Source organism: Sinocyclocheilus rhinocerous, unplaced genomic scaffold, assembly GCF_001515625.1.
Source record: "Sinocyclocheilus rhinocerous isolate Xijiao unplaced genomic scaffold, SAMN03320098_v1.1 scaffold1493, whole genome shotgun sequence".
Lineage (NCBI taxonomy): Eukaryota > Metazoa > Chordata > Actinopteri > Cypriniformes > Cyprinidae > Sinocyclocheilus > Sinocyclocheilus rhinocerous.
This window is the reverse complement of record NW_015640467.1, coordinates 158,908-174,251: the sequence shown is the minus strand read 5'-3', so window position 1 is coordinate 174,251 and position 15,344 is coordinate 158,908. Positions and strand designations below refer to the sequence as shown.

The following is a 15,344-nucleotide window of genomic DNA, read 5'->3' as shown; positions in this document are numbered from 1 at the left end:
CGGTGTTGGTTATTCAGTGTTAATAATAATAATAATAATAATTTGATTAATTAGTGGTGGTTGTTGAGTGTTCATCATATATAATAATTATGTTTATTGTTAATAATAATAACAATAATCATAATAATAATAATAATAATAATAATTTAATGTTAATACTACTACTACTACTACTACTAATTATTATTATTATTATGGACATTGAATAATAGTATTAATAATAAAAATATTATTATTATTATTTTTAATATTAGGATTTATTAATATTTGATTAGTCAATGTTGGTTATTCAGTGTTCTTAACAAAAATAAAAATCATCATCATCACTGTTGTCGGTGGTGGTTTATACATTCTTAGCTCTATACTCACTGGATGATGACTAATGACATCTAAAGAAAATAATTCAATTAAAACACTTCTGTCTGTCTTCAGGTTGGAATCCTCTCGGCTCTTCCTCATCTGGTGATGACCATCATCGTGCCGATCGGAGGACAGCTGGCCGACTACCTGAGGAGTCACAACATCATGACCACCACAAACGTCAGGAAACTCATGAACTGTGGAGGTAAAGCCTGTTTTCAGTCATTCAGCTCTGCATTCTGCTACAAATGAGCCGTAAATGTCATGTGACTGACCCACTGGAGCTGCTGATTGGCTAACGGAGGCGTCACATGTTCTGTGTGTGTGTTCAGGTTTCGGGTTGGAGGCCACGTTTCTTCTGGTAATAATAATAATAATAATTTAATGTTAATACTACTACTACTACTACTACTAATTATTATTATTATTATGGACATTGAATAATAGTATTAATAATAAAAATATTATTATTATTATTTTTAATATTAGGATTTATTAATATTTGATTAGTCAATGTTGGTTATTCAGTGTTCTTAACAAAAATAAAAATCATCATCATCACTGTTGTCGGTGGTGGTTTATACATTCTTAGCTCTATACTCACTGGATGATGACTAATGACATCTAAAGAAAATAATTCAATTAAAACACTTCTGTCTGTCTTCAGGTTGGAATCCTCTCGGCTCTTCCTCATCTGGTGATGACCATCATCGTGCCGATTGGAGGACAGCTGGCCGATTACCTGAGGAGTCACAACATCATGACCACCACCAACGTCAGGAAACTCATGAACTGTGGAGGTAAAGCCTGTTTTCAGTCATTCAGCTCTGCATTCTGCTACAAATGAGCCGTAAATGTCATGTGACTGACCCACTGGAGCTGCTGATTGGCTAACGGAGGCGTCACATGTTCTGTGTGTGTGTTCAGGTTTCGGGTTGGAGGCCACGTTTCTTCTGGTTGTGGGTTTCTCTCACACTAAGGGTGTCGCCATCTCGTTTCTGGTGCTTGCTGTTGGATTTAGTGGTTTTGCCATCTCAGGTAAGAAAAAGTCTGGGGTTACAGGAAAGACTACAACCAGTGTTATTTTAGTGTTATTTATTTATAGTTATTTGAATGAGTTTTAATTTTTATATATTCATTTTTTGTAATTTTGTTATGTGCTTTTGTCATTTTAATATTTATATTCAGCTTTACATCACAAGAATAAATTATATTTTAAACTAGATTCACATAGAAAACAGTTATTTTACATTGTAATAATATTTCACATTTTTACTGAATTTTTGATCAAATAAATGCAGCCTTGGTGAGCAGAAGAGACTTCTTTCATAAACTTTTTTTTATTTATTTATTTTTTATTTATTTATACACACTGTTGTCTTCCCGCCTCTGTCCAATCCTCCAGGGTTCAATGTCAATCATCTGGACATCGCTCCTCGTTACGCCAGTATTCTGATGGGCATCTCTAATGGTGTCGGGACGCTCTCTGGCATGGTGTGTCCTCTGATCGTCGGTGCCATGACCAAAAACAAGGTATTCCTGTAGAGGAAGAGAGAGTTTGTTGTGCTGGATGTGCTGATCGTGTTTACAGCTGATTCATGCTTTTACTAATAACATCTTTAGAGATCATGTGTCATTTTCACACCTCTCTGCTTTCCGTTTTCAAAAGTGCCTTCAGTTCTAGCTTAATTTTTCTGATATTCCAACTTATACATATTTACATTATCTGAAAAGTCACTTATGTACACTTTGATGGATATGCATGTTATGTGCTTAAATGCATATACATATATCTATACACATACATAACCATCCATTCTCATCCTGTGTGTTTGTCTCTGTAGACGCGGGAGGAGTGGCAGTATGTGTTTCTCATTGCATCACTTGTTCATTATGGTGGAGTTATCTTCTACGGTGAATATTTCTGTCCATTTCTTTCCATCCATTTCCAAATGTGCTTATGTCATATGTAGAGTAACTGTATGATGATGAACTGGATCTTTTTTTTGCCTCCCAAAAGACAAAAACAAAATCCTAAAACTTAATTTTGCGTAAAGAAATTAATAATAATACATGTTAATAATAATAACTAAAATATTAATATAAATTAATATAAAACATATTAAATAAAATTTTATTTATATATATATATTTAGTATTTTATTATTGTTATTTTAATTTTATATTTGAATTAATTATAAATAATTTTTGCATCATGACATTTTTTGACATTTGTTTCATTTATGAAAATCATCCTGTCATTATTTTTAGTAGTAAACCTTAACTTATTTAATTCCTCGTTTTCATTGTTTAAAACTGTAATAAAAATTTATCAAAACGATATAGACTTTAAAAAATGTATATAAATCTAAAATGAAAACTAATTCGAAATATTAATAAAAACTCATTAATACTGAAATAACACTAGCTACAAAATTGTGAAAGTAACAAATTTCTTGACTGTTTCTGTGAGGTTCACATCTGCTAAATGAATAAATGACACTGTAAATCTCGGCTCATAGTGATGATTTCTTTACGTTCAGGTATCTTCGCGTCAGGAGAGAAGCAGTCGTGGGCGGAGCCAGAGAACATGAGCGAGGACAAATGTGGGATATTAGGAGAAGACGAGCTGGCGAATGAAACGGAAGAGCTGTACCGCTCAACGGGTGGCGGCTACGGAGCAACCATCCAATCAGGTGACCCCAATGGGGTGGGGACTGGAGGGGGCGGAGCTGGTGGAAGCTGGGCCTCAGACTGAGACAAAACGGAGGAATACGTCCAACCTGTGGGAACGAACAGCTTCCTGTACGGAGGAGAGGGCAATGAGCGAATGATTGTGAGGCTCAGAGATCAAGAGTAAAGCTGGATGGGAACGGGAGGGGGGAAAACAAGGACTGAATATTCCTCCCCTACAGAAACTGACTGGGATGGAGGAAGTGGTTTTGACCCAAACTAGAAAAAATAACATAATTAACATCAGATCTTTCTCAGAAGTGTGTGTCGGAGTGTGTATGTGTCTGATTTGAGTGCATGTTGACAAATGTTTGAAGGTACAAAACATAATTTTAGTCACTGGGTCCAAACTTTTGACTCCCTGGTCGTGTATTTTAGCAATTAAACTGATCATCAAGAGTGCAGCAGTATTGCTGTTATGAAATATTACTGCCATTCTCCCTAAATTGTGACAAGACTGTAAAAGGTGATTTTTACAAATGAAATCCTACTAAAGTATAATTCCATTTAAAAAACTAAACTAAACCAGATTTAGGGAATTGATCTCATGTGCCAATACTGTGAGGTGTGTGTAGTATTGGTCCCTTTTCAATGAGAATCTCATAGATAAATACATGTTTAAAGACTAGCAATATCAACTATTTGGATGAGCTTATAGAAGCACTGACATACTTAGTTTTTGATGGCAAATTCTCTTTAAACATTCTTTAAAAAAAAAAAATCTTTTATTTATATTTGTATGTATTTAATTCATAACCACATAGTAAAGTCATATCCATTTATTCTACTGAAGGAATATTCAGCGTTCAATAAAAGTTCATCTCTATCAACACCGTTTGTGGCACAGAAAATAATTTTTCCCTTTGTGTAGCTGCAATTTTCCTTTTAATTTGCTGGGGAAATTATTTTCTGTGGCAATCAGCATTATGATCTTCGTTTTTATTGAAACTGAAACATTTCTTTGATTTGCAATTTGTTTAATTAAAAATCATGTTCAGCCTTTATTTTTTTGTTCTAAGTCCAACAAAAACAATGCCAAGCGCTGACCGTTTGCGTGAAGGGCTTCCACTCCACCTGAACAGCATGATATTGAAAGATCACTAGTAGAAACGCTATTTCTGTTTCACCGTTTTGCTGTTTAATTTCACATATAGATGAAAACTGAACCATAAAAGGCTAGTTGAGAAGATGAGATGAGCCTGCAGGTTAGTTGCTGTATGGTTGAACAGAAATAACACCGTTGAACTCAATTAAACTCAGATGTTATATCAGCACTTTCTCTCTCTCCAGCATGGCACTTGACATTTTCAGTATACTCTCATGTACTCATCAGCATCTTAAAGAGATAGTTCACACAAAAATGAAAGTTTTGTCATCATTTGCTCACCCTCGTGTCGCCCCAAACCTATATAGCTTTATTCATTCTGTGTAAGAATCTGTGGAACTTAAAAGGGTGAATCTCATGACAAAACGTCATTTCTTTCCCGGTAATTAACAAAAAATAATCTGAAATTTCATTTTGCATGAAGATATATATAGCACAGAAGAAAGTGTTTCATAGAGGTTTGGAACGACATGAAAGCGAGTAAATGACAGAATTTAGATTTTTGGGTGAACGGTTTCTTTAATATCAATCAAGAAGATCCCATAGAAATGATTTGATATTTCTGTGGTCATCTCTCTGAATAATTAAGATAAGTTGATTATGATAAGATGATGATGAAACCCCGTCTCTGTAGAAGGACACGTTTGTAACACATCACTGCGTTTGTGTCTTCTTTCTTTTTGTTTCTTGGGGTTTGTTTCCTACGTATTTGTTCTATGTTGTGAAATGTGAATGTCAAAAAAACTTGTGATAAAGTAACTTAAATGATTAAACTTCATCATTGTGATTATTACTATCATTGCTGCAGGTGTGCAAACACTGAGACTTGAGGTCAAAATACTGTTTTCAGTCTACTGTAAGATTTTATCATTATTTATAATATGAATTTATTTCTACCTATATATTTATTTGTTTACACATTATTCATTTACATAAAAAATAGATAATTAAAATGAATGCATTTGAATACATATATTTACAGTTGGAGTTCTTAAGCTACATTTGGGATCTACATTTATAATTTCTATTGTATTATTGTGATGATAATGCATCGTAGTATAGTTAGAATCTGTTTCTATGATCCATAAAAGATGGTCAAACTAAAAGTGCTGACGTCAACGAGCAGATAGTCAAGAAAAAGCAATGAATCCGTATTAGTTACACCAGAAAAAACAGACTATAACCTAATTTATACACTATTTAATGTGAACACTCAGAATTACAAAAGATGCTATACAAGGAACAGGAATAAACAGATTAACTGACAAAACCAATAACCAGTGTGTGTAAACAGGAAAGCAAATCAATCCTGCAGTGACCTCTTGTGATGAACCTCGACACGACTGTGTTTGACGATACACCAGTTTGCCCTTTAGTGGAGAAAGACTGAACTACAGCTGCATTGAAACAAAAGCTTATTTTTGCATATTGCATTCAGTTATACAGCTGTGCTCTATCTGATACACATCCACATGGCTTTTTATAGTCAGGACAAGTTACATACAAATGCAACATACAAAACAGCGTGACATAAAAACACTACTAGAATCAAAATCTGAAAAAAAAACAAAAAAACATGATAAAACGATGAAATAGTGCGAACAGGCTACAGTGCATATGCATTTACAGCTGAATGAGCCTGAGAGTGACACTAGCTGAGAACTAGTAGAAACTTCAGTACTAATGTTGTTTAATGCTGTCAGTGCTCTTCAGCTTCACAGATAAACTCAGCGTTGATCATTCACTCCAGATTCCTTTCTGCTTCACCTCTGTCCTTCTGCAATTGTTTTCTAAAAAGCCAGTTATACATGTCATTTAAAAACAAAATCAGTGAATGTCAATTTATTTTGAGGAATGTGAGTAGAATTAGTGACGGTTCATGGTGGCCCGCTTTAACTAGCACACTTGGCCAAAGTGGGCCATCAATATTTAACCATCTTATAAGAAAAAATTTAAATGTATTTTCTGCTGGCCCTCTGCTAAAACTGATCATGTTTGTATATTTTCAGCAATTGTCATTGATTTTGTGATTTAGATTTTACTGATGTGACAAGGATTTTAACTTTTTTTTTTTTCCAAAGTAAACCATTTGAACCTGATCCCCAAACTGTCTAAAAGTTGTGTCAGAATCAATCAATCAATCAATCAATCAACCAACCAACCAACCAACCAACCAATCAATAAAAAAAGCAATAAATCTGTATCAGGTTACAAGAGACCAAGGCATCATTTATATACAATTTATTTTGACACACTCAGAAATACACATGGATTTTATGAGGAACAGGAATAAAACATGTAATGACAAACCAGTGTGTGTAACCAGGAAAGCAAATCAATCCTGCAGTGACCTCTTGTGGTGAACCTCGACACGACTGGCTTTGACGATGGACACCAATTTTGCCCTTTAGAAAGACTGAACTATACAGTTGCATTGCAGTACAAATTTAATATTGCATATTGCATTCAGTTTTACAGCTGTGCTCTATTTGATATACATCCTCGAATAATAAAGCTGGAAATGCTTTACGTTCTTAAAATGCTTTATAAAAACAACATACAAAACAACAATGTGCATGAACTAAAATTAAAATCTGAAAATAAACATGATGAAACATTGAAATAGTGCAAACAGGCTACAGTGCAAATGCATTTACTGTTGAATGAGAGTGACACAAGCTGAGAAATATTACTTATCTGTAAGAGATAGCATAATCTGTAGCACAATCTGTATAACTATAAATTCACAGACATTCACAATTGATTCTGTGTAATTCTGTGCGAATGCAGTTGCAAATGTGAAACTACTGTATATGCGGAGTATGCTTATTTATGTGTGATATATATGTGCTTTAAATCCTTCTGTGCTATTGCGCAAATTTTTTTATTTATTTATTTTTGTCTTCTTTGTCCTGTTATAAACAGAATTATGTATCTGAATTCTCATAAATGTGTGAATCTGTGTATGGTAACGGTAATCTTGTTTGCTACTTTTTTTGTGCAAACTGAGACTATTATATATATATATATATATATTTTTTTTTTATTATTATTTTTTTTAATCACTTTAAAGTTAAAGTTTGTTAGACTATTTCTTCACCAATAACTTATGGAAATGCTTAATCAGTGTGAAATTAGGAAAAAAAAAAAAGTTAGGTATTTGATTTTGTCCTTCAAGAATTGATGTAACGGTCTAAAGTGGCGTTTCTGATCAAATAGAGTTGGATCTGAATGCGAGTTGCAGTGGATTATCTGGGATCTCCTGAAACACACGTTTGTAGTTGCAGGTTAAAAGTTCAAGATCATTGCAGGTCACGTTCACCCCCCAGAAAAATCTCTACGTATCCCAAAGGTGACGCTTCTTTTGTTAAATGTATAATTTGAGAATATTATCGTAACCTTATTTTTCAAAAAATCTTAGTTTGTGTTCATCTGAAGAAACATATATATATATATATATATATATATACTGTATATATATATATATATGTGTGTGTGTGTGTGTGCATGTGTCCGTGCACGTGAAAATTATTTCTCTTTTTTTGGGTGGAGTACCAAGTACCCTTTAATACATTACATTTAATACATTGACCTGAGAATGCAGGCATTGCCATTTGATTATTGCGGTGCTTATTCTTTCTCAGATTCCCTTATTCTTTCTCTTTGCCCATCTGCTTCTTCACTTCTTCGTGTGGATTTTCCTCCACTGTCACGGCCTCATAATCTTTGTCTTTCTGAGGAAGTTGCTCATACCCTCCCTCGGCTTCTCCTTCTGGTTTTTTCGAGTCAGCTGAACTCAGTGTTTGGTACACTTCGGCTTTGACGCTCTTAAGAGCCTCGTACCCACCTTGACCTTCACCCTGACCCTCTCCAGGTCCTAGTGTGTGGTACACTCCCTCCTCCTGCCTCTTTTGTAGGGGTTCGTAGCCCCCCTTGGCCTGGTCCTTGCCCGTGTGAAAATTATTTCTCTTTTTTTGGGTGGAGTACCAAGTACCATTTAATACATTACATTTAATACATTGACCTGAGAATGCAGGCATTGCCATTTGATTATTGTGGTGCTTATTCTTTCTCAGATTCCCTTATTCTTTCTCTTTGCCCATCTGCTTCTTCACTTCTTCGTGTGGATTTTCCTCCACTGTCACGGCCTCATAATCTTTGTCTTTCTGAGGAAGTTGCTCATACCCTCCCTCAGCTTCTCCTTCTGGTTTTTTCGAGTCAGCTGAACTCAGTGTTTGGTACACTTCGGCTTTGACGCTCTTAAGAGCCTCGTACCCACCTTGACCTTCACCCTGACCCTCTCCAGGTCCTAGTGTGTGGTACACTCCCTCCTCCTGCCTCTTTTGTAGGGGTTCGTAGCCCCCCTTGGCCTGGTCCTTGCCCGTGCTCTCGCCCAGCGTGTGATAAACTGCCTGATCCTTGTCCTTGAGTTGGATTTGCTCATAGTCTCCACCTGTCGTCTTGTCTTTATCCCGTTTGGTCGCCTGGACGTTGCTTCCTCCACGTCTGCGCTTCAGCGCGATCAGCAAGACGATCAACAGCCCGAGAACGATCAGAATCGCCGCCACCATGATGGGCATCACGTTTGGAGTCTCTGACTCAGATTGTGCTGAGAGAAAGAGAGAAGATGCAAATTCATTCTAAAAATAAAAATGAGAAGTAGTGTGCGTGCACAGTCGCCAAGTGAGAAATGAAAGTGACTAGTGTATTTACACATTGCTACACTTAACATGAATATGCACGGAAAATGTTCATCATGTGCTTGTGTTTTGGCATGAAACTTTTGGGTGTCACAGACACTTTGAGAAACAGTTCTTCTGTTGATTACCAGAGAAAATAGTCTACACTCATAACTCATCTTACAAAAGCAAACAAACATTGTGTTTATGACAGGGTTATTATCGTTAAATGAAAACTAAAACCATTTAAAAAAAGCATTTTTGCTACTTGAAATAAAACTAAAACTTAGTTTATTTAAATTATTTGCCAAATTATTTGAAATTTCTCATTTTTGATTCGATCAAGTTGAGGAACTGAAATTATTAAAACTGAAAAAAAAAAAAAAACTATATAGACAAAAAAAAAACCTAATAAATTTGACAACAAAATTACAAAAACCTTAACTAAAATTAAAATAAAAATGGTAATAAAATACAAACACTCGCTTATGAACATGAAGTCAAAAGAGCATGTATATGGGTGTATGAGTACCTTTGTAGCTGTAACTATCGCTGAAACGGGAGAAACCTTTCCCGCAGTCAAACCGGCAGCTGTACAGTCCTTCTTCCTCGAGGGTAATGGACTGGTGGTTTTCAGATAGTCTTCTGTGTGAGTGTGGGTCATTAAAGAGTGTGTGATACCAGTGGTAGGACGTGCAGTCGGCAGGACAGCGAGGACAGGAACACTGCAGACTCTTAGTAGACACTGAAAGCACTGCAGCAGGAGGCCCACCTGTAAAACACAGAAATATGACTGTGGTGCACTGATGATTTCAGATGAATATAGTAGTATTCATATAAAATGGTATTTACATAGTACCTTTGTTTATTGGATTGTAACTGGTCCAAATTAGGCACAAAAAAAAAAAAGTATTAATTTTTCCCCCTTTATTAAAGCAATAAACCAAGAAAGCCTGTGGTTTTACCATGTGTGAATGGGTGATTTTTAGGCACAATGCAAATTTAATGAGAATTTCAAATGTTTCTATTTATTCCACAGTTACAATCAGATGTTTTTGTGGATGTATATCTGTAAGTACACATAGTATGAGTGTTAATGTGAATTCAGTGGCTGGTTTTGAAGCTTAACGGGTGGCACGTGGTGCTGATAATGCTAAGAACATGTGTTAAATAACTTACTAGTGGACATCCCGATTAGACCTGATGCATAAACCGTTCTGACAGATTTAGTGAGTGATTTGTTAGGCCAATTAAAACCGATGAGTGATTCATTCTGACTTGTAAGCTTTTAAGTCATAAATTCGGACTCTTTCATTAAAAAGTAAATTTCTCATACGCTATACTTGCTTGTTTTTGCATGCAGCCAGTGAAAACAAAGAAAGATGTGATGGGTTATTTTTATTTTATTTATATTTTATTTTAATCTATTTTTTATTTATTATTATTAACCTGCTTTAACTGTAAGATGTAAATATTATTATATTAATATATATAATATAATATACTTTAAATTTTTAGCTTACAGTACAACTGGTATTATATACATGTGTGCATATATATTAGCATTACACAAATGTGTGTACACATTATATAAAATGTTATTAATCGGTATACTTGCTTATGTATATAAACATATATATATTATCTCAGTTTATACTGCAAACTTAAAATGAAAAGTATATGTATACTTGTGTATATACATATGTAGTGCTAGAATAAATGGTCATATATTTATGTATTTATAGTAATGTCCAAAAATACTGTTAGTACATGCAGTATTAGTGGTTATGTACAAATGAAAGGATGATGTAATGCGGGTGTTGTTGTGTTGTACCTATAACTTTTAACTCCTGAGCGTCAGAATCTCCTTCCTTCTGTGCAGCTCCTGCACTGATGTGGCTGAACCTGTAGGTGGCGTGGCAGCTGTAGTTGCCGACATCATGTTGTGTGGCGTTGGTGATGGTGTATGTGCCTTCAGGTGAGTTCATGATTTCTATTTTATCCTTATAGAAGACAGCATTTTCCAGTTTCGGTCCACCCCAGACTACACACCTGAGAGCCACAGGCTCCCCCTGCAGCACAGGAACGGCCGGAGGAACCAACATCACCATGAGCTCTGAGAAACAGACCAAACACAGGTCAGACTGCACATCCTGCACATCTACTGTTTCATTTAAATATCCCGTCAAATTATGATGTGAGTTTTGTGGCTTTTAATTCATGTCTATTTGCTTTGAATTCATCTATGTGCCAGTGCAAGTAAAACCTGACAAATGTTTAGCAGGTATACAGATTTAAAATGGAAATCTTTAGGAAAACAGACCGAAATCTTGATGACATCTTGCAGGTGTCCAATCAAATGCTCTGTAAAGTGAGAACGGCCCTCATGCAACCAAATGGCAAATCTTCATGTTACTGTTATGTAAAGTAAAGACTATTGGCTATTGCCTATTTAAGTAAAATGGGTTCATTAAATAATGTCAACATAGAAAAAGGAAAAGAGTGATTTAATGCAATCTTTAATGATCGACTTTGTCTTTGTGACACACGTTGCCAAACAGTAAGAGTATAGAGCTATAAAGACTGATCTAAAGAAGTTTGACTTTTACAGACTTTGGTATCTTGGTAAATCTGAGCACAGTTTGATGCATCGTTGAGATCTCATTTGACAATTTAGAGGATAAACATGTGAGTTTTTTTTTTTTCAGTAAAACATCTGAGAAACTACTTCTCATTTGCTCTCCAATTTAGTCTCATGGCTGTTTATTAAAAAGCCTTTTGAGATTTTGAAGATTTTGTTTGTAACTTTTTTTGTTTCTTATGCTCAATATGCTGTAACATCACTTGCTTAAGTTTCAGACTGCTGCAAACTAGCTGACAGAAAGCCTGTCAGAAAAGGTTTTCTGGGGAAGCACGGTCTGCAAAGTGAATATAGAAGTGGACTGCAAATTCAACGGAGGAGACATGTGATCACTCTGTTCAAATAGTAATGCAATCCCTTGTTTTGTAAATCTTATGGTAATGTAAACACAACAGAAGATATTTTGAAAAATGGTTCAAAAAAAAAAAAGTGTCGAAAAATGTTTGTCCATAAAATTAAAGTCCAGTTTTATTTTGGACCCCATTAACTTTCATTGCATGGACACAAACAGTCAAAACATTCTTCAAAATATCTCCTTTTGTCTTCCACAGAAGAATGTAAGTCATAGCGGTTTGGAACAACATGAATTTGTATTCCCTTAACTACACACAGGAAGTGGAGTAAGGAGTCACCTGTCATTTTCAGCGTCACTGCATTGCTTCGATGTTCTGTTTTCTTTTTCTTGCACCAGAAAGTGGCTCTTTCTGCCCCTTTTAATTCAGCAAATATAACAGCTCTCTTCATCTTCTCATTAACATTGACTCCTAAAGCGAAGCGGCTCACTCCTCTCAACACAAAACAAGCCCAGTCCTTCAGATCATCGTCCGCCTGCAGCACCAGGTTTCTTCCTTCTCCTTTGGTCATCACAGCACCTCCTACAGATGGAGAGAGCTGAGCGTGAGGCTCCAGCTCTGAGAGAGAGAGATCATGAGAAACAGCAGGAGGAACAGAACAGACGATCATGAACGTTTAGGATGGTGTTCATACCCAGTACAGTGAGTGTGAACGGGTCACTTTTCGGTCCGCCCTGCTCACATTCATACGCCCCGTTGTTTTTTGGTGTCACTGCAGTAAGAAGAATAATTGAATAATTCAGATGTGATTGTTGTGTTCCATCAATAATCCATTTTGTTGGTTTACTCCCTCCTTTATGGTTACAGATCAGAGTGACGTCATCTCCAACATACACCTGTGGGAACTTCGGCAGGAGAGACACTGAGAGAAAGAAAACCAGACATATGAGAGACAAATCTTAGGTTGTCTGACTACTGTTATGAAACATGAATGACTGATTGATTGGCAATAATTGAAAACTACAATGATTTAGTGCTGTTTGCTCTACAAAGATAACTGGAGTAAGTTTGCATCCTAGAATGGACTTACTTACTTTCTTTCTTTCTTTCTTTCTTTCATGTCAGATGTGATTGTTGTGTTCCATCAATAATCCATTTTGTTGGTTTACTCCCTCCTTTATGGTTACAGATCAGAGTGACGTCATCTCCAACATACACCTGTGGGAACTTCGGCAGGAGAGACACTGAGAGAAAGAAAACCAGACATATGAGAGACAAATCTTAGGTTGTCTGACTACTGTTATGAAACATGAATGACTGATTGATTGGCAATAATTGAAAACTACAATGATTTAGTGCTGTTTGCTCTACAAAGATAACTGGAGTAAGTTTGCATCCTAGAATGGACATTCTTTCTTTCTTTCTTCCTTCCTTTCTTTCTTTCATGTATGTATTTATTTATTAAACAAGTCATAATTATACATTTATTTATTTAAAAAGACATAATTTTACCCTCTCTCTGATTTAAATTTCAATTAATTGAGCTGTTTTTTGCTCCTGCACCTTCTGTCTTCTGTGTAAATGCATGCGTTGGTGATTATTTAAGGGCTGTGGGTTTGCTGTCGAGTTCAGTATAGTTTTTGACTGTCTAATCGATGAGAAACGTGTCACAAGTGATCATGGGATTTTGATGAAAATAAACTCGAGCTGCTGGTTTCTAGCATAGAGATTCCTCAGAAGGATCTGTAGATCTTAAATTCATCTAGTCTGACGCTTGTTGATTATTTTGTAGGAGTCAGGCTGAACTCTTTAGCAGACACACCCTGCTACGGCCACTCGGTCCCTCTCGAGAAACCACGGCAGAAACTACTTTGGAGCGGGTTGGAAGTTCATTATACTGTAAATGACTCTCTGTGAGGTACTTCATATTTAAAAAGACATTTTAAACATGTGACATTAGAAATATCAGATGTTCTGCATTGAATTTCTGGAAATATCCACTGGGTTTTGCTCAATGCTGTGTTCGTAATAGATTTGATATGATGTTAAATGTGTGTTTTTTTTTTGAGGATCAAGTAGAGCTTGATCTTTATTCACTGATCTTTACCAAATGTACTATTTCAGTTGATCTGGCCATACGCACAATCTGTAGATGTGTGTGCAGTGAAATGTGTGTATTCACCTGTTGGTTTCTGTCCATTGTCTTCCCTTATGAGAGCCAACAACACTGTGAGATAAAAAGATCAATACGATTATTTCTGGACTGAAAATCTTCCGTTTTTTCTTTTATTTGTAGCTTTATTGTCATGGGAATGAGACAGCCCCACCCAGTCACCACCCAGCAGTGTCTAAAACCCAGATAATCACCACAGCAGAACTTCTGAGATGTCATTTCAAATGTATTTCTGTGTTTAACTACGTATCTCTCTGGAAGACTTTTTCTGATTGTCAGTTGATCTGGCCATACGCACAATCTGTAGATGTGTGTGCAGTGAAATGTGTGTATTCACCTGTTGGTTTCTGTCCATTGTCTTCCCTTATGAGAGCCAACAACACTGTGAGATAAAAAGATCAATACGATTATTTCTGGACTGAAAATCTTCCGTTTTTTCTTTTATTTGTAGCTTTATTGTCATGGGAATGAGACAGCCCCACCCAGTCACCACCCAGCAGTGTCCAAAACCCAGATAATCACCACAGCAGAACTTCTGAGATGTCATTTCAAATGTATTTCTGTGTTTAACTACATATCTCTCTGGAAGACTTTTTCTGATTGGTCAGTTGCAACTTACATTGGTGAAATATTTCTGAATGATGACTAAGGAGTTAAAAAAAAAAAACATTTTAGGCATTAATCACCCAACAAAATGAATGACAGATTTTGCTTTCTTTGAAGCACAGTAAATATGATATACTATATATTATATTTTTGCAATATTAAAAAAAATAATAATAATGATCTGTCAGTATTGTGCATCATGAAAGTTTGTTAATTATGCAAAATATTAGGTACAAGTACCACAACTATTTGAAAGTTGTTTTTGCACGCCTTCAAAAACATCTTTACATATCTAAAAAAATGTTTGTGGCACTGTAATGCAAATCTGAGTAACAGCATTGTCACCAAAAAAATAATATAATAATTAATATTTCCTGTGATGTTTGCCCTGAAATTGGATTATTTTTTGGAAAATTGTCAACATTTATCACCGTTTAATGCTAGTTTGTTAACTAGATGAACAAAGCTTGTTAAGTAATTTGCCTCTTCAGTTGAGTGAAAGCTGCAAACTGGCTTGAAATAAACTTCAACTTTACTGTAGCAGAGAGCTGTCCAAACATTGATTACACAGAATCTGACAATAAAATGATGCTGAGCTTTTATCTTTTTACCTGCTAGTATCAGCAGAGACCTCATGTCCATCAGCCGAGCCGAGCTGCGCTGTCTGTCAGAAAGAGAAAAATGACCGTCTGATGGACAGAAAGAAGAGCTGCATGTAGGATTTGGGGAAGTGGCGATAACGTGGTTTATCAGC

The 15,344-nt window shown here is 35.7% G+C and overlaps 1 protein-coding gene and 1 pseudogene across 1 annotated transcript; one reads left to right on the top strand and one right to left on the bottom strand.

The window, feature by feature from the left end:
- Positions 1-3,220, top strand: part of LOC107753063 (vesicular glutamate transporter 1-like) — a 21,913-nt pseudogene extending 18,693 nt beyond the window's left edge.
- Positions 3,221-7,758: 4,538 nt separating this feature from the next.
- Positions 7,759-15,259, bottom strand: LOC107753040 (uncharacterized). The gene is made up of 8 exons (XM_016569146.1): positions 15,202-15,259; positions 14,322-14,366; positions 12,506-12,733; positions 12,151-12,429; positions 10,712-10,993; positions 9,410-9,649; positions 8,423-8,807; positions 7,759-8,068 (listed from the first exon to the last, which is right to left on the bottom strand). Exons 1-8 carry the CDS (start codon positions 15,230-15,232, stop codon positions 7,849-7,851), a joined length of 1,710 nt encoding a protein of 569 aa, XP_016424632.1. The 5' UTR covers positions 15,233-15,259; the 3' UTR covers positions 7,759-7,848.
- Between the last annotated feature and the right edge of the window lie 85 nt (positions 15,260-15,344).

Coding starts and splice junctions, on each gene's coding strand:
- LOC107753040 (XM_016569146.1), bottom strand. CDS start 15,232: ATGGACATGAGGTCTCTGCTGATACTAGCAG. Junction 10,994..12,150: donor AGTGACGCTGAAAATGACAG/GTGACTCCTTAC, acceptor TCTGTTTCTCAG/AGCTCATGGTGATGTTGGTT. Junction 9,650..10,711: donor TCAGGAGTTAAAAGTTATAG/GTACAACACAAC, acceptor TGTGTTTTACAG/GTGGGCCTCCTGCTGCAGTG.